At 40.7% G+C, this 15214-nt stretch overlaps 2 protein-coding genes across 3 annotated transcripts in view; one reads left to right on the plus strand and one right to left on the minus strand.

Annotated features, from left to right (window-relative positions):
• nuak2 (NUAK family, SNF1-like kinase, 2) lies at window positions 1–13487 on the plus strand. The gene is made up of 6 exons (XM_049603510.1): window positions 1–528; window positions 7163–7283; window positions 7841–7992; window positions 9099–9164; window positions 9521–9773; window positions 10398–13487. The coding sequence occupies exons 1-6, from the start codon at window positions 292–294 to the stop codon at window positions 11438–11440; spliced, it is 1872 nt and encodes a 623-aa protein (XP_049459467.1). The 5' UTR covers window positions 1–291; the 3' UTR covers window positions 11441–13487.
• The window catches only part of ccnd3 (cyclin D3), a 6202-nt gene continuing 4179 nt past the window's right edge, over window positions 13192–15214 (minus strand). Inside the window, exons 5-6 of one of the 2 annotated variants that reach the window (XM_049603834.1) lie at window positions 14990–15132; window positions 13192–14174 (exon numbers count right to left, since the gene is read on the minus strand). In XM_049603834.1, the coding sequence (XP_049459791.1) occupies window positions 13977–14174; window positions 14990–15132 (341 nt within the window). In that variant the 3' untranslated portion in view covers window positions 13192–13976. Of the gene's footprint in view, window positions 14310–14989; window positions 15133–15214 lie in introns of both variants that reach the window. The other variant, XM_049603919.1, reaches the window with a different exon arrangement.

Genomic DNA, 15214 nt, shown 5'->3' on the forward strand with positions numbered 1-15214 from the left:
AGCTCCGCTCCTCCTACAGCACGCTGTGTACCTGCTGTTAGTAAGTCTCAGCGTCAGAGAGGAGACCGACACACTTTAGGTTTCTGTCCACAACATTTAGTTTTAGTAATCTGCTGCACAGAGGGAGGTGAAGGATTTTATATCTACACTTTTATCTTAAATATAACTTACATGAGCGCATTTAGAGGCAACTTGCTCCAACAACGACAGGGCTCCGCACGGAGGAATGCACTTTAACACCGATACCTGCGTCTGCAAACACACCAAAAAAGACAACACTGCTGTGCCAGGATGGAGGGCCTGAATGCTGCCCGGCTTTCAACAAACCGCAGCCCGTTTTTGGGGCCAGTTTCACCCGAAGAAAATGCTCCTGCTGGGAAAGCTCCGTCCCAGGTGACGGTGAAGAGACAAGCCGTGAAGAGACACCACCACAAACACAACCTGAAGCACAGGTACGAGTTCCTGGAGACCCTCGGCAAAGGGACATATGGCAAAGTGAAGAAAGCCAAGGAGAGATCCGGCAGACTGGTAAGCACCCGTATCAACCTTATTTTATCACTGTGTGACTGTGTGAGTTATAATGCCACCATCAGCCATGCGCACATCTGCAGACAGTATTAAGGTCTGTGTTTGCTCTACTGTCCCAAAGGCCACCTGTTGTTTAGACACACAGGGCTATTTTTAGAAGTCCTGCACACAGGTAGGCTGCATATGCATTTTAAGTTTTACACTGTGCAGAACTTGCTATAGGTTTCCAATGAGCCATATTGCTGAATGATAGCCTGGGAGGTCAGTCAGTGTGTGTGCTGCTGGTGTTGACAAACCAGCTTCAGTTTGCTTTAGAGTTCATGTGTTTGTTCTCGGGTGGGGGTTGATCTCAGTTCTCTCACTGTTCTCTGAGCACTGTGTCCACTTTGTGCATGTGATAATATCTATTTTTGTAATGTCTTGCAAATTACAACCCATATACTATATAGACAACCTTTGCATTGTATTCTCATAAGCTGTATCAGTGCATTACTAAAGGTGTGGAGAACACTGTGTTTGCTAACAGGATTGTAAAGTATTCAGTCTTAATTCTATGGGCAAACTGAATTAAAATGTATATAACACTCATATGCTTCCACATCATGATACCAGGTGTCACATAGCTATCCCCGTGTCTGATCTTACTTACAAATTATTAGTGGTTGCTGCTGGGCGATATGGAGAAAATCAAATATCGCAATATTTTTGCCAAGAAAATTAAATGTTCTAACAAATCCCATATAAGACAACTCACAGACTGCATGTAACCCCAGCTGTTCAATGTGATCCTTCATGTTCATCAATCAGTATATTTAGAAGAAGAGTGGTCAAGAGTCATAAGTATGGGGGTATCAAATATAACAAAATAAGTATATAAAAGACTTTGTAAATTCAACTGGTTTATTTTCATGTGTTCTTACTTTGTGGCTTCTATTAGGTTTGTCTTAATCGTGGGTTTCTGTATTGTTTCACCCTACTATTGTTTAAAATTAAAAAACATATATTGAAAGAAAAGAAATTACAATATGTTTTGACCAAATATATCAATATTGAACTTGTGATATATTGTAGGATTGATTATTGGTGCTGTCACTAAATATTTACTCAATGGGATTTTTGATATTCATCAGTAATGACAAAGTGGAAATAATAGAAAAGCTAAATTACAGCACTTTACTGTAATGCAACCTTTAAAGCCAGGAAAAAGCAACACTTATTTATTACGATGTTCAATTTCTGAGGCGATATCTAGTTTCATATCACGATAAAAACACAACATCCACACAGTACCCGGCCCTGTTTGTGATGTATTAAAGAAGATCATTTGACAACAAACAATACTTCCGTGTGAGGTCATCCTACAAAGACTAAAGCCAAAATTGATTCCTGTAAATCTGTCACCAGACAAGAGGTTTTGCCCAGTCACCTATTGACTTAAAGAGAATAAAGGAAAGGCGTTGCATTGGAAAGTCTGAGTGACTTTGTGTCAGGGAGTTTCAAACAGGAAAGTTAGGTAACTTTCTTTTTGTAATAAAGTGTGAGGGGGGAAATGGCGAATGGCCTTCAGGTGAATTCCAGTTCCCTGTGACCAAAGGGGAAATGGGAGGTATTTATAACAGACTGGACTGAGATAAACCTTCAAAGGGGAAATAAAGGAGCTGGCAAACAAAAGACAATGTCTTTTCTTGAAAGATAATATTATTTCTCTATAGTGTATCCTAATAGGAATGTGCTTGTATTCCTAAACAAACATAAATGGATGATGTAACTGTTTATATGAAAAACTATGGGAGACTAAACATTAGGACACCTCAGTACAATGCAATACAGTTTAACTGCACTCCAATCTGCAGCCTATAAAATGACCATAAAGTTGAATTAACACCTTTCTAAACCAGTTTCAACAAAAACGAAACACTGTAGGCTTCCTGAAGGTTTACTGCAGGGCTGCTGCATTAGATTCTAACAGGTTTTACTAGGTGTCCCTAATAAACAGGCAACAATGTGTATGTTTGTGTGTTTTATACTCAATAATTTGCGTTCTGTACGGCCATTTATTTAATTTTGTAGTTGTCTTCACAACTCAATGTATCCAATATTTAATATAGAAATCAAATTATCAAAAACAAAAAGCACATCTAGAGTATGAATGCACTATTTTCCAGGCAGACACCCTCAGATGTAGTGACTCATCAAAAAACACAACAACAGATACCTGGCATAGAAGTGAACTCCCATCGTCAGTGAGTCTGCCCCAGCTGCCAAGTCATGTTTATCAGAAATACTCTTTGTTGTAAGATCATGATTGTTATGAGTGAAAGCACTTGGATGTCACGGAAGTAAGAGTCAGGAATTCCCCTACTGTACCTGCAGTAAACATGTAGTGATACAAGTCCAGTCCTGTCTACACACCCGTCTCAGCTCTGACACCATCTGACATGACCTGCTGCTGCTGCACTTTGCTTTTATAGGATATGAGTTGGTGTCTGAAAGTCATCCCTGCAGGCAGCTTCCTGGTTGTCATGCCTCGGACTCATGTTTTAATGTCAAAATACTGATTAACCTTAATATATGTTTCGAACTTAGTACGGCTCAAACAGCAGTTGGCAAAGAATGGAAACAGGAGAAACATTCATTTGGTTTGTATTTATCTACCTATCTTTAGTATTAGTATTGTCAACACAATAGACACAGATATGTAATTTGATACGGAGAGTGACGCAGCACAAAGAATGGCTTCATCTTGCGTGAGTTGCAGCATCACAGCTGTTCCCATTATCTATATGCATTGGATTGGTTACATAAGCCATTTAGGTGGGTGGTTACAGCTCAGATCAACTGTAGGGTTGACCACACACACTTGGTGCATAACATGGATTGTGTATCGTCATCCACTGTAAGTGCCTTGATTGGCATTGTAAAGGCTATTCATAAATCCATTTCTAAGTGTAAGGAAGTGCTTCCTAAAGTCTCAGTAGCAACTGGCTAGTTTCAGAATAGTGATTTACTGAATGGGGCTGCACAAGCAAAGGTCTAGTGTAGGATGTAGTGGCATCTAACGATTAGGCTGATGATTGCAACCATCTGAAACTTCTCCCGTGAACCAAGCATGTATAAGATCTACAGTGGCTGACGCAAAATCAAGAATGGCTCTATCTAGAACCAGCATTTGTTTTGTCTATTCTGGGCTACTGTAGACACAACATGGCAGACTCTGCGGAAGAGGACCTGGCATGCCCCAGAAACAGCACCATGCTTTGAAGCCAATTTTAAATGGTGGCCAAATGTGGAATTACAACATTCAGGTCTGTCACGAGGTGCCATGGGAGCCAAAAAGACATCTGTAAATAAGATAAAAAAAAAATTTGAGCATCACAACCACCATGAAATGACTCGTTTCACTTGCAGAATTTGATCCATTTGGTCAGATAACATTGTGAAAGTCTGGAGGAGCCACCTGATTAAATAATTTTTATCACCATTCACGTTAGCAGAGCACTTTAAAGAAAGATAGTCACTGGCCTAGCGGAAGGTAGCCACTCAGCTGCCATCAGTCTCTTGAGTGCTTGCTCTATGGGCCCCATAGTGCAGAAGGTCTGGGTAATTGTATACCACAGAAATCAAGCTTTTTTTGAATTAATGCAACACTAAGCAATTTTTATATAAATGAACTGGGGCCTTCCTCCAACACTGTATCCAGTTCTCACAACCATGGCATCTGCTCCATATGTAGGCCTAAACGGCCCATTCTTAATTAATGAGAACACACTTCTTAGTTTTGCAAGATCATACACTAAGAATACATAGTTATGATGACTATTATATCACATTTCTGTCAATATATCCCTCTAAATCCTACACACTGTACCTTTACAAATTAAATGTGTTAGCAAGTAAAGAGTTACGTAAAGTGTAAAGCAGGTGCTAGCAAACATCAGCATTTGGGCTGCAACTAATAATTACGCAATTACACAATTAACATGCAACCGATTATTTTCCTTATGAAATCTTTTGGCTCATAAAATTTTAAAAATGTAAAACATTCAAAGATGAAAAATATTAATGTACTAACCCAAAGACAAAACAACACCTGAAACAAGGGAACGTTTGGACTAGAAATCAGAATAGTTGCCGATTAAGTTTCTGTCAATTCACTAATCCATATATTGGTTCAGACCTTATGTGTAGTGTTGACCAATGAAAAGCAATCAACTATATGAACAAGAAGTCACAGTATTATCATGAACTAATACATACTTCCATAAATAACATTCGTAGGGGGGTAAACATATAATAAACGTAATTGCCAATAACTTGTAAATGTAGGTATTTTATATATGTGTGTGTATACATGGATGAATGTGTATGCTTCAAAGTTAGCTAGTAGGTTAGTTTTCATGCAGTTTAGAATGAGTATATATTTAATCAAGCTAACCTAACAGACTTTATTTGGTGATTTAGCTTTACGTTACTGACATAGTTTAGTAATTTTAGGTATATTGTGTTATTTTTGTGAAATGTAATGTGTCAATTCACATGGAAAAAATGACATATTACTTCTCTCTCTCTCTCGCTCTTTATTCCAAACAGGTCACGTATTAGCAGCTTTAGCTTTCACAGTTGCATCAGCCAGCGACACAACAGTTACACCTTCAAGTGTAAAAGTATGGTTTTGTTGGTTCAGGAACTCGGCATTAAATATCAAATATTTGAACCTCAGTGCCTATTGCGTGTGACACACTGACAGTGACGAAGACGGCACACACACAGATAACCGCACAGGGGTGTGAACTCATCATGAGTGGGTTCAGCCCGTCTGACAGCTCTGCAAACAAATGCAGGAAACCACAGTTCCCAGTATCAGGAAAAAGGTCTACATTGTGTGAATACAGCACTGCCTAAAAGAGGCCAGACAGTGACTCATGACGGGAGACAGTTGTGTGTGTTGAAACTGATATGACAAGTCACTGCTTCACACACTTCCTGTGTCTGTAGCCGTAAGGATTAGAACAGAGAGGAAACAAAGACACCCCTCCACCAGCACCCATCTGCTGCTTCATGACACCCTTCAACATTGGGGTCGACAGATGACGCACTCAGTGCTCGGAGGAATCCCAGGCATCTGAGCTTCAAATAGACAAACTCAATATAAAGACATGTTACAGACTTGTCAGGAGCTTGTATGCGATAAGTGAATACAGACCCCAGCAGATACTATTCAGATTTAAATTTCCTTATTCTATTAGCCTCACAGACATAACAGCAGACAATGGATTTCTTCACAGCAGACAATACTTGACCTGGTGTTCCCTCTGCCTTGTTAGAAACAACAGCGCAGATTTATCGGTTCACTGCCCATTGTTCTTCTCACAAGAGGACAAGCCTCAGATGGAAGGCAGCTCTTATTAAATAACTTATTTGTTTATGTTTTTTACCTTGTTCTGCTAAGTAGACAGGCCTAATCTAGTGTATTAATTAACTGACCTCTACTGCAGCAGCAGTGCAGCTGCCGACCATTGTATTAATGTTTTCTTTGTCATTAAAGCAACGTTACGTAACTCTTGAAACAATAAGCAGCACATTCTTCTTTTTGGACATAAAGAATGGGTTCATTAGCAGTGAAACACACCCTTTCAGTGCACTCCAGGTCTTGATGCTGCAGCTGTACTTGGTCTGGTATGACCAGAAGCTAATGGAGGCAACTGTTGGCAAACTATGGAAAATGAAATTGCAGTGTAACTGATATTACCAAGCTGGTTTACTCACGTAAAGACTCCTCTCAACTTGTGCACCTGTTACACCTTGTTTAAATATTTACCATTATGCTGCAAGTGACCTTTTGCTAGGCTCCGCCTCTTTGTGATGCTTCTTCAAGCTGTCGGAGCTAGCACAAGGCCCACACTGTCAAACTGCAGTCCCCGAAGGGACATTATCAAATGTTTTTTAAATTAAAATTGTTGTTAAAGAATTGTTAAAGAGATAAGGAGAGAAGCTAAAACCGAACTGTACATCACCTGCCGATCAAGACAGAAGACAGTTACATTAAAGGGAAGATATGCTGATTTTCAACCAGCTCTGTGTCATCAGTGTGTGCAGAGGAATAGTGTTTGTCCTCCACCCATGTCACAAGCATCAGGTGTCCATACCTCAGCCAGCGGACAGGGGGTGGGGAGCTCCAAGGGATATTAGACTCCATTCATCTGCACACACTATGATGACACACAGCTGGTTGAATATTGGCAGTTTCCCTCCACTGTTCCTGTAAAGCAGAGAATGTCTTTATTCACTCTGCATGTATATTATGCAGTATACCTTCACAAGCTAGCTAAGTCCACACTTTTGAGGGTTTCATCTTGGTTATGCAATCTTAAATGATTGCATGAGAGTCAATGGAGCAAAGCCACAAAGTTTTTAGACCTTCGTCAAAGGTGGCTGATGCTACCCTATGATTTGGCCAGTCTGCTTTTTGGGGACACGACTTAGCAAAGGGTCAATTGTCACTTGTGGCCAAAGTGGCTGCTGTTCGTTAAAAGTTACATCCCCACTATAAAGGAACTATTTGATTCTCCTACCAACTGCAAAGCTGTATCTTTTTATTTTTCCTCAAAAGTTAAATATCCTTTTTCTTTTTCAGGTTGCCATTAAGTCGATCAGAAAGGAGAAGATCAAAGATGAGCAAGACCTGGTTCATATTCGCAGAGAAATTGAGATCATGTCCTCACTCTGTCACCCACACATCATCACCATATATGAAGGTACAGTAGTTAAAACGTTGTGCTTTCTGTGTGTGTGTGTGTGTGTGTGTGTGTGTGTGTTTGGGTTTAGTGCCATCGTTCACCTGTCAGAGGTGACTGAAGCTCTGAACCACATGCAGAGTGAAATGTGATACCTGGAAAAAGATGACTCTCAGTCACTCTCTGTTTGAGAGTCAGAGCTTGGTCACGCAAGTCTTTTGTGCTGAAGACCGATGCCTTGTTACATAACCTCTGATACCTCTGAGCCTCGCATCTTCCATTGCCCATCACGCCTGATGAGATGGTCATCATTCAGTGTTTGTCCACCTCAGTGCATGTTTGTTTGCCATCCAGTCATCCTGAGGCCTCGTTTATCCTAATCAGAGTGAACAAGGGGTTTTACAGGCAGATAGAAATCTGGCATCTATTTCAAATGGCGGCAAGGCCTTAATCAAAATGTATGTTTTGGCAGTGTAAGAGGCTCTGCACAGTCCAGAGTAGTATTCCACATAATCTAAGATGATGATATGAGTTTTAAACCTTGAATAAAAGGAATTCTGATGTTTTTTATCTTGCAGTATTTGAGAACAAGGACAAAATTGTGATTGTGATGGAGTATGCCAGCCGAGGGGACCTGTATGACTACATCTGTGACAAGAGGAACATCTCTGAACGGGAGACCAGACACTTCTTCAGACAGATTGTATCAGCTGTGCACTACTGCCATCAGGTAAGGCTCAGTACATTGCTTTTATATAGAATATATAAAGTTGTTCACAGAAAATATAATCATAGGGAACTTCAAAAATGTGCACATCCATAAGTCTTGATTAAAAAGTTGCAGCTATGGTGGAGTATCTCAGCCCTGTTCACGCATGACTGCTATGGCACAGCTAATGACGCAGAGCTCCACTCAGACTAGCTGCTCTGCTTGTTTTTTTTTTCCTGGGCACTGGCACCCCCAAAGTTACATAATAGGCATTATTCAGTGTGAGCCTGCTGATCTGAACAGGGAGGCTGTGAGAACGATGCAGGGGGAAATGAACAGTTGGTCTGTATAGAGCTAGCGTCAGGGCTAAAGACCAGCCGTCCCAACGCACACACTTACACACACACACGCATGGCCTCACAGTCTAATGAGGGTGTGATGGAACAGAAGGGCTCCACACACACGCACACAATCAGCCGTTGCTGTGTAATTACGAACATTTTACAGCACACTGTACTTTAGTGTAGCTGCTCAGCACTTTGCAGAGTATTTAAAATGTTTGCTGGGCAGTATTTAGAGAGTGAATTGCCTTGTCGTATTCTGTGTCAACCACCTGTCTTAATTCACTTTTATTGGGTCCTGATTGCTTGTTAAATATTTAATTTTCCACGTCGACAGCAGTCTGAAAAATACTCTATCTAAAATCACTGTTATGTATGGAATGGTGATGAAAACGAAAGCACTTCACGCAATAGTTTCCCCTTGACTGCATCTCAACAATAAATGAATGGTACATAACACAACCTGCAAACAATGTGTCCGTTGCTACAAACAGTTACCATACGTGAGATGTAGTTGACCTGCATGTTTGAAAGCAAAACACATTCAAACTGGGCCTGAGTCAAAGGCATGCCCCCCTGCAGAGCGGAGGACAATGAGGCATAGCTGACGTACCAGAAAACAATCTTCACTCAGAAAAGAATGTGATCTGACCCAGTAAAGACTAATCCTTTTATAAAATGTAAACAACCTGCAGTAAACTGATGTGTAATGGCCTGGGTGGAGACGTTGTAAAAAATATTGTTATGCAAAAAACTGATATCTTTTCTTTTTGTTCTTCCTCTTAGAATGGAATAGTACACCGGGACCTGAAACTGGAGAATATTTTACTAGATGACAACGGCAATGTGAAGGTATGTGTATGGGAGGTGTTCCAGCACACACATTAGCACACAGGGCTCATGGGCATTAAAGTATGCAGTTTAATGGCTTCTGATTTTTGTAGAGTTTGGATTATAAATGATAGCAGATGGTGGTTATTGCAAATCTTATATAAAAAAGGAGCGTGTCATATTTGGCAGATTTCATTACTTCCTTTAGAACTTCTCATGGAAAAAAACGGATTCACTATTCAATCTTTAAATCACAGTACGTGTCATGAATAATCGGTGACTTATAGTGACGCATATGGAATTTTTTAGGGAGGTTATTTTTTCATGATGATACATCAGATCTGACTCAAGTTGACGTCTACTTCCTGTTATCGCAGATTGCAGACTTTGGCCTGTCGAACCTCTACCATGGTGATGAGTATCTTCAAACCTTTTGCGGTAGCCCTCTGTACGCCTCCCCAGAGATTGTCAACGGTCGGCCATACCGTGGGCCAGAGGTGGACACCTGGTCCCTTGGTGTGCTGTTGTACACCATGGTTCATGGCACCATGCCATTTGATGGAAACAACCACAAGGCGTTGGTTCAGCAAATAAGCACTGGAAACTATCGGAAACCCAGCAACCCCTCTGGTGAGTCTCTCATCCCAACTTTTCTTTGAAACATCATTTAGGTGTAGGTACTTTGTTATGCTACTGCACTGGCGGCAGCCATGACTAGAGGCACAAAGTTTTCGGGTCGTCTGTCCGTCTGTATGTTCATCCATGCATCCCATTCTCATAACCAAGATATCTAAGAAATTTCTTCAAATTTGGCACAAATGTCCACTTGGACTCAGTGATGAACTGATTACATTTTGGTGGTCAAAGGTCAAAGTCATTGTGACCTTGCGTCTGTCTCACTCACATGAACACGATATCTCAAGAGGGCCTGAAGGGGATTTCCTCAAATTTGGCACAAACGTCCACTTGGTCTCAACAAGGAACTGATAAGAATTTGGTGGTCAAAGGTCAAGGTCACTGTGACCTCACAAAACATGTTGTTGGCCATAACCTACGAATTTCTACACTAATTATGACAAAGTTTCACACAAATGTCATGTTTTTACAGACATGGATGTAATGTAAGTGCAATTTAATGGGTTTGTGGAGGCACACAACCACAGAGTGGTAATTCTAGTTTTATAGATATGTCTTGGCACTTCCGCAGTTGAACGCAAAAAAACAACATGTTTTTTCTCTGTTGCTCTCTTGCAGATGCATGTGGGCTAATCCGCTGGATGCTGATGGTGAATCCTGAGCGCAGAGCCACAATAGAGGAGATAGCAGGACACTGGTGGCTCAACTGGGGATACCAGCAGTCATTACTGACTGAGACAAAGAGCAGTCCTGTAGAGCAGACCACCTCACCAACCTCTCCATTAGCATCACACCCTGCTGGGCTGGCTAGTGTTGCTAGTTGGCTGCGCCGTACATCCAGGCCTTTACTAGAGAACGGCTCCAAGATGCGCTGCCTGCTCCGCTCACAGGGCGCCGGAGGAGATGTGGTCCGGCAACGCTCTCTGCGAAGGTCACGGAAGGAAAACAATGTCACCCAGACCATTCATGAAGTTAGCACAGACAGTCGGCCCTCTAAGGGTATTTTAAAGAGACGCAACAGTGTGAAGCAGAAGGCAATCAGTGAAACCCCCACTGTAGGTTCAGTAGAGCCACAGAAAATTATGTCTACACCAGATAATGCTCCTTCAGCTGCACTGCTGCCTCGCAAAGGTATCCTGAAGAAGCCCACAGAGCAGGAGTCAGGGTACTACTCCTCGTCTCCTGAAAACAGTGACTCTGGCTGGCCACCACAAACTAAAGAGTGCCCCTCAGCACCAACCCATAGGAAAGGCATCTTAAAGCGCAACGGGAAGTTCTCCTCTGGTGGGCTGCAGGAGTTCGGCTCCCTCGACCAGCTGGCAGCTTCCTTACCCCGTAGCGGCACCAGGTCGAGGCCGAGTGGGGCGATCAGTGAGGACAGCATTCTGTCTTCTGAGTCCTTTGACCAGCTGGATCTGCCGGACCGTGTAGGACCTCCAGCACAAATGGACAAACCAGCCAAGGCAAGCATGAGAGGGTGTGTGTCTGCTGACAACCTGCTGGACATCAACGAAGACAGGATCCTTGGGGACGGGCCGCTGAGGCCCTGGAACTGCTACAAGTCTGGAGTGGCCGACAGTGCCTTTTCCATCACAGACTGTGATAACGTAACAGAGGCTTACAAACAGGCCATGGTTTTACGGGGCGCTGCAGCAAGCTGAAGACCAGTAGTTGGTGAAGGACCCTCATTTAAAGACCTGTGTTCATTCAGGATTTTTAAATGACTGTAAACTAATAAGGATTTGATAGCCAAAGTGCATTAAGTGAAATTACCAGCACACTGTAGTCATTATCATTTTGGCTAATTTCAGGAATTATCCAGTACCAAAAAGGCAGGAGGCTTCTTGTTTAACACAGACTGTATTCAAGATAGTGATTGATAAAGCTTGAGATTTGAATTTGTGTAAAACAGGCTGTAAAATAACCACATGGCTTAGTATTTTATAAAAACTTTCCTGCAGTTGAAGATGTCCATTTCAAAGATTCTCAGGAGAAGAGAGCTGCTGTTGGTCAGTCAGGAGCTCTACTTTTCAACATGAGAGCATGCTATCAAAAGTGTAGTTGCAAAAAGTCAACCTGAAACCAAAACACTGGTCTTCAATGTTTGCTCAGCAGTTAACTCAGTGACAGTAAACTCAGAAACTGACACTTTATGGTCACAATAGGACTGTTGTTTAAACATTGCATAAGCCACAAAGTCAGTGTCTTTCATTGTCAACAGGACTGTTTGAGAAAGTGTTTATGACTTAACAGCTCCTGTGGATTCTACCTGTATGACCTTGTGTTTATCTAATAGCAGCACAGGTTCAACGTTAGGATGGATATACCACAGCTTTTACTGTGCTTTACGGCATGGGGAAATGACATTTTATGGATACCAAAGAGCAAAATTTCCTAATGTCAATGGACTTTCTTTGTTTGTCTTTATTTAAAGCACCAGCAAAAAGTGCCAAGAGGACATTTGTGTATAACAGGGACTTCAGCTTTCAAGTTTCTTTTTTTAATCGTTGTTTTTTTCCTCTCGAAATGACTCGATCTAAGTTTGGATAATGACTTGAATAATAATCACGACACATATGAGTCACATCGAGCAAAACCAGATGAACCTGCTTTTGCTCTCGAGCCTGGGCCGATAGAAGTGCACAGGTGGCCATTCACCCAGTGTGCACGTGGCAGTTTCACAGTAAAGGTGGGGCTCATTAAGTCACCTCAGAGTTTGTTTTTTTGAGTGTCACAACTGGAAATTTGGAAAACAGTGACTTGTGTCTGAAAGTGAACCATGAGCCCCTGCTCACTACTGTATGCTGTGTATAATGTGTAACCTTTCAGCTGAATTTTTAAGATCAGTCATGGAGCTCAGGTGTGTTGAACTTTATGTTTTAATTTAAAATATCCAGACACCCGGGGTGGTTGAGTATTTCACAAAGCTGGATTAGACGTTGAGCCATTTAACTGTTAAAGACGTACATAACTTAAAAAGTAAAATCAGGTATGCTGATGATGATCATTAATTACGTTATCTGGTTCCTACTCCTGCTTCATGAAATACCTCCTGGTGGTCAGAGAAATGAAATCAGTATGTTGTTTGTTTCTCTATGAGATGTCATGCTGCACACTGGAGTGACTTCATTGGATTGGCATGCTGGCATTGAATTAGAACATGGAGCCAGCACCTGAAGCAGCACTTTATCGGACAGTCGAAACTTGATAACCATATAATTTATCAGCTGTTCATGAAGTATTGAGTTATAGTAATAAAAGTTTCATAAGGTAAAACACAGAGGCTGCACAACCATGCTGTAACTGGAATGTAAAAACTGTATTTCAATTATTTATGGTTATTTTTTTGGGCACACTGTGAGGCTCGTCTGGAATTTAAAGCCTATAAAGAAGTAAGGTGGAAGTGCCTAATTTCAACTGGAAGTTTTTGTCATTTCTAATCTGTCAGTGTGACAGATGATGACAGGTCTGAAATGTTATATTTCATTTTTTTTTTTTGTACGCTAAAAAGTGCATTTAGGCATTTCATCACTGTTTTTTTGCCCTTCGTGTCCCAGAGGTTGCACATATGCAGGCTCTGTTATTGTACTTTTCTTTAACAGCAACAAAAACGTTTGCCAAAGTTACTGGGCTTATCATTTATATGACTGTGTGATCTGCCATGCTGTTATGACCAGGATGAGGAAATCAATAAAAAACAGAACTCAAGTGCTGGCTAATGTCATCAGTGTCCTACATACACATGTTTTATGTCTCCTTTTATGTTGTTTAATAGTGCTGATTTATTGTCACAAGGGAATTTAGTAGTGTTATAACTATGCAGAGACATCTGTTCAAACTTATCATAACTGTCCAGATATAAATCTTCAATGAATCCAGATAAATGCCAAATATATGTGTGCACATTTATAACCCTGGCCTTATATAGAAGATACTCCATTTAAAATGTGCAAACATTGCTGTTCAGGGCTCAGTTGAAGTCAGTCAATATCACAAAAACATTTAATGAGTTATGAATCATATTCTACAAACAACAAACAAAATCTCAAACTGTAACAGCTCTACACGCTGCAGAGTGATCACCGAAACAATAAACCTGCAAAGAACAAGATGAACTGGCATTTAGACACATTTCACCTGGTATATAGCCATCCTGTTCTGCACCATGGCTGTAAATATACAGTTCATTCTAGCCATTCACGTCAGGGAGGAGTATTTTAGCTTAACTTCCAGGGGTGATGTCACTGGTGTCAATACAGCATCCTGAAAGTCAGCAGGGGTGTAGCTGATCTCTGAGCCGTGTGCTCCTGATGTGCAAACATTAGTCTTGAAACAAGAGGGCAGGCTGAGCTCCAGCTCATTCTCTAGCTGCTCAAAGCAGAGGTGGACGGAGCTCTGTTCAGGGTCAGATAGAAAGAAAAACAACCGCAAGTTCATCAGTGGGTCACGGGCAGACTTCTCCTATTGGCTCTTGACTAGTGTTGCAAAGGGTTGGTAAATTTCCAAAAATTTTGCAAGGGAGGTTAAGCTCTGGAAGAAAATAAAAAAAATAATGATAATTAATTAAATTAAATTCATTTAAATAAATTAAATAATAATAATTTCATAATTTCAATTTTCAATATTAAAATTGAACATTCAAACAGTGAATTTATTTGGGGGGAATTACTCTTTGTAAAGTTTTTTTTTGGAGGGGAATGTTATTCTTTTTTGCTGTTGTCATCACTCACTAAAGGTTCAATATGATGTTACACAAGTCAACTCATTTAATTAAATTTCAGCTCAACTAAATTGGTGATTTTTTTTATTTCTAAGTGAAGAGTTTACAATTATGTTTGCTTACAATATGGTAAAAGGTTTGTTTCTATGACATGGTAAAAATAGCCTGCGTAAATGACCTCTATATTTTCATTTTATAAGAGATAAGATAGAACTTTATTAATCTTTAAACTTCATTAAAATTCCTATTCCCATTATTTCCTATGAAAAGTTTGCAACTTTAATACTTGTGGAGTTTTGAGACCCTAATCTTGACCAATACTGCATGTGCATGGATGCTCTTCTTGAACATGCCCCTTGTTTGTACATTTTCTCGAGACAGTTTTAACAGGACGCTTCATAAAATGGTCACAAACATGTGGGTCAATGTTGACAACAGGGCAAAGTCAAAAGAGATATTATCTATAATGTCAGTTAAACATTACCCTTACCAGATCAATGACCAAAAGGTTAGCCAAAAACGTCATCACCAAATCAGAGGAGACGGCAGCATCCACTAACTTTAGCCTCTGCATGGCGAGGCTCACACAGGCACACACAACAGTGGAGGGCAAGAACACTGAAAACCTGCAGTCTGACAATAAGAGAGGAAGATGAGTTACTCTAAAATTAGAAAAAAAAAGCTAGTATTGCATAATTATGATGGCCATTTGTAG

This window comes from Epinephelus fuscoguttatus, linkage group LG1 (assembly GCF_011397635.1).
Source record: "Epinephelus fuscoguttatus linkage group LG1, E.fuscoguttatus.final_Chr_v1".
In the NCBI taxonomy this organism is placed as follows: domain Eukaryota; kingdom Metazoa; phylum Chordata; class Actinopteri; order Perciformes; family Serranidae; genus Epinephelus; species Epinephelus fuscoguttatus.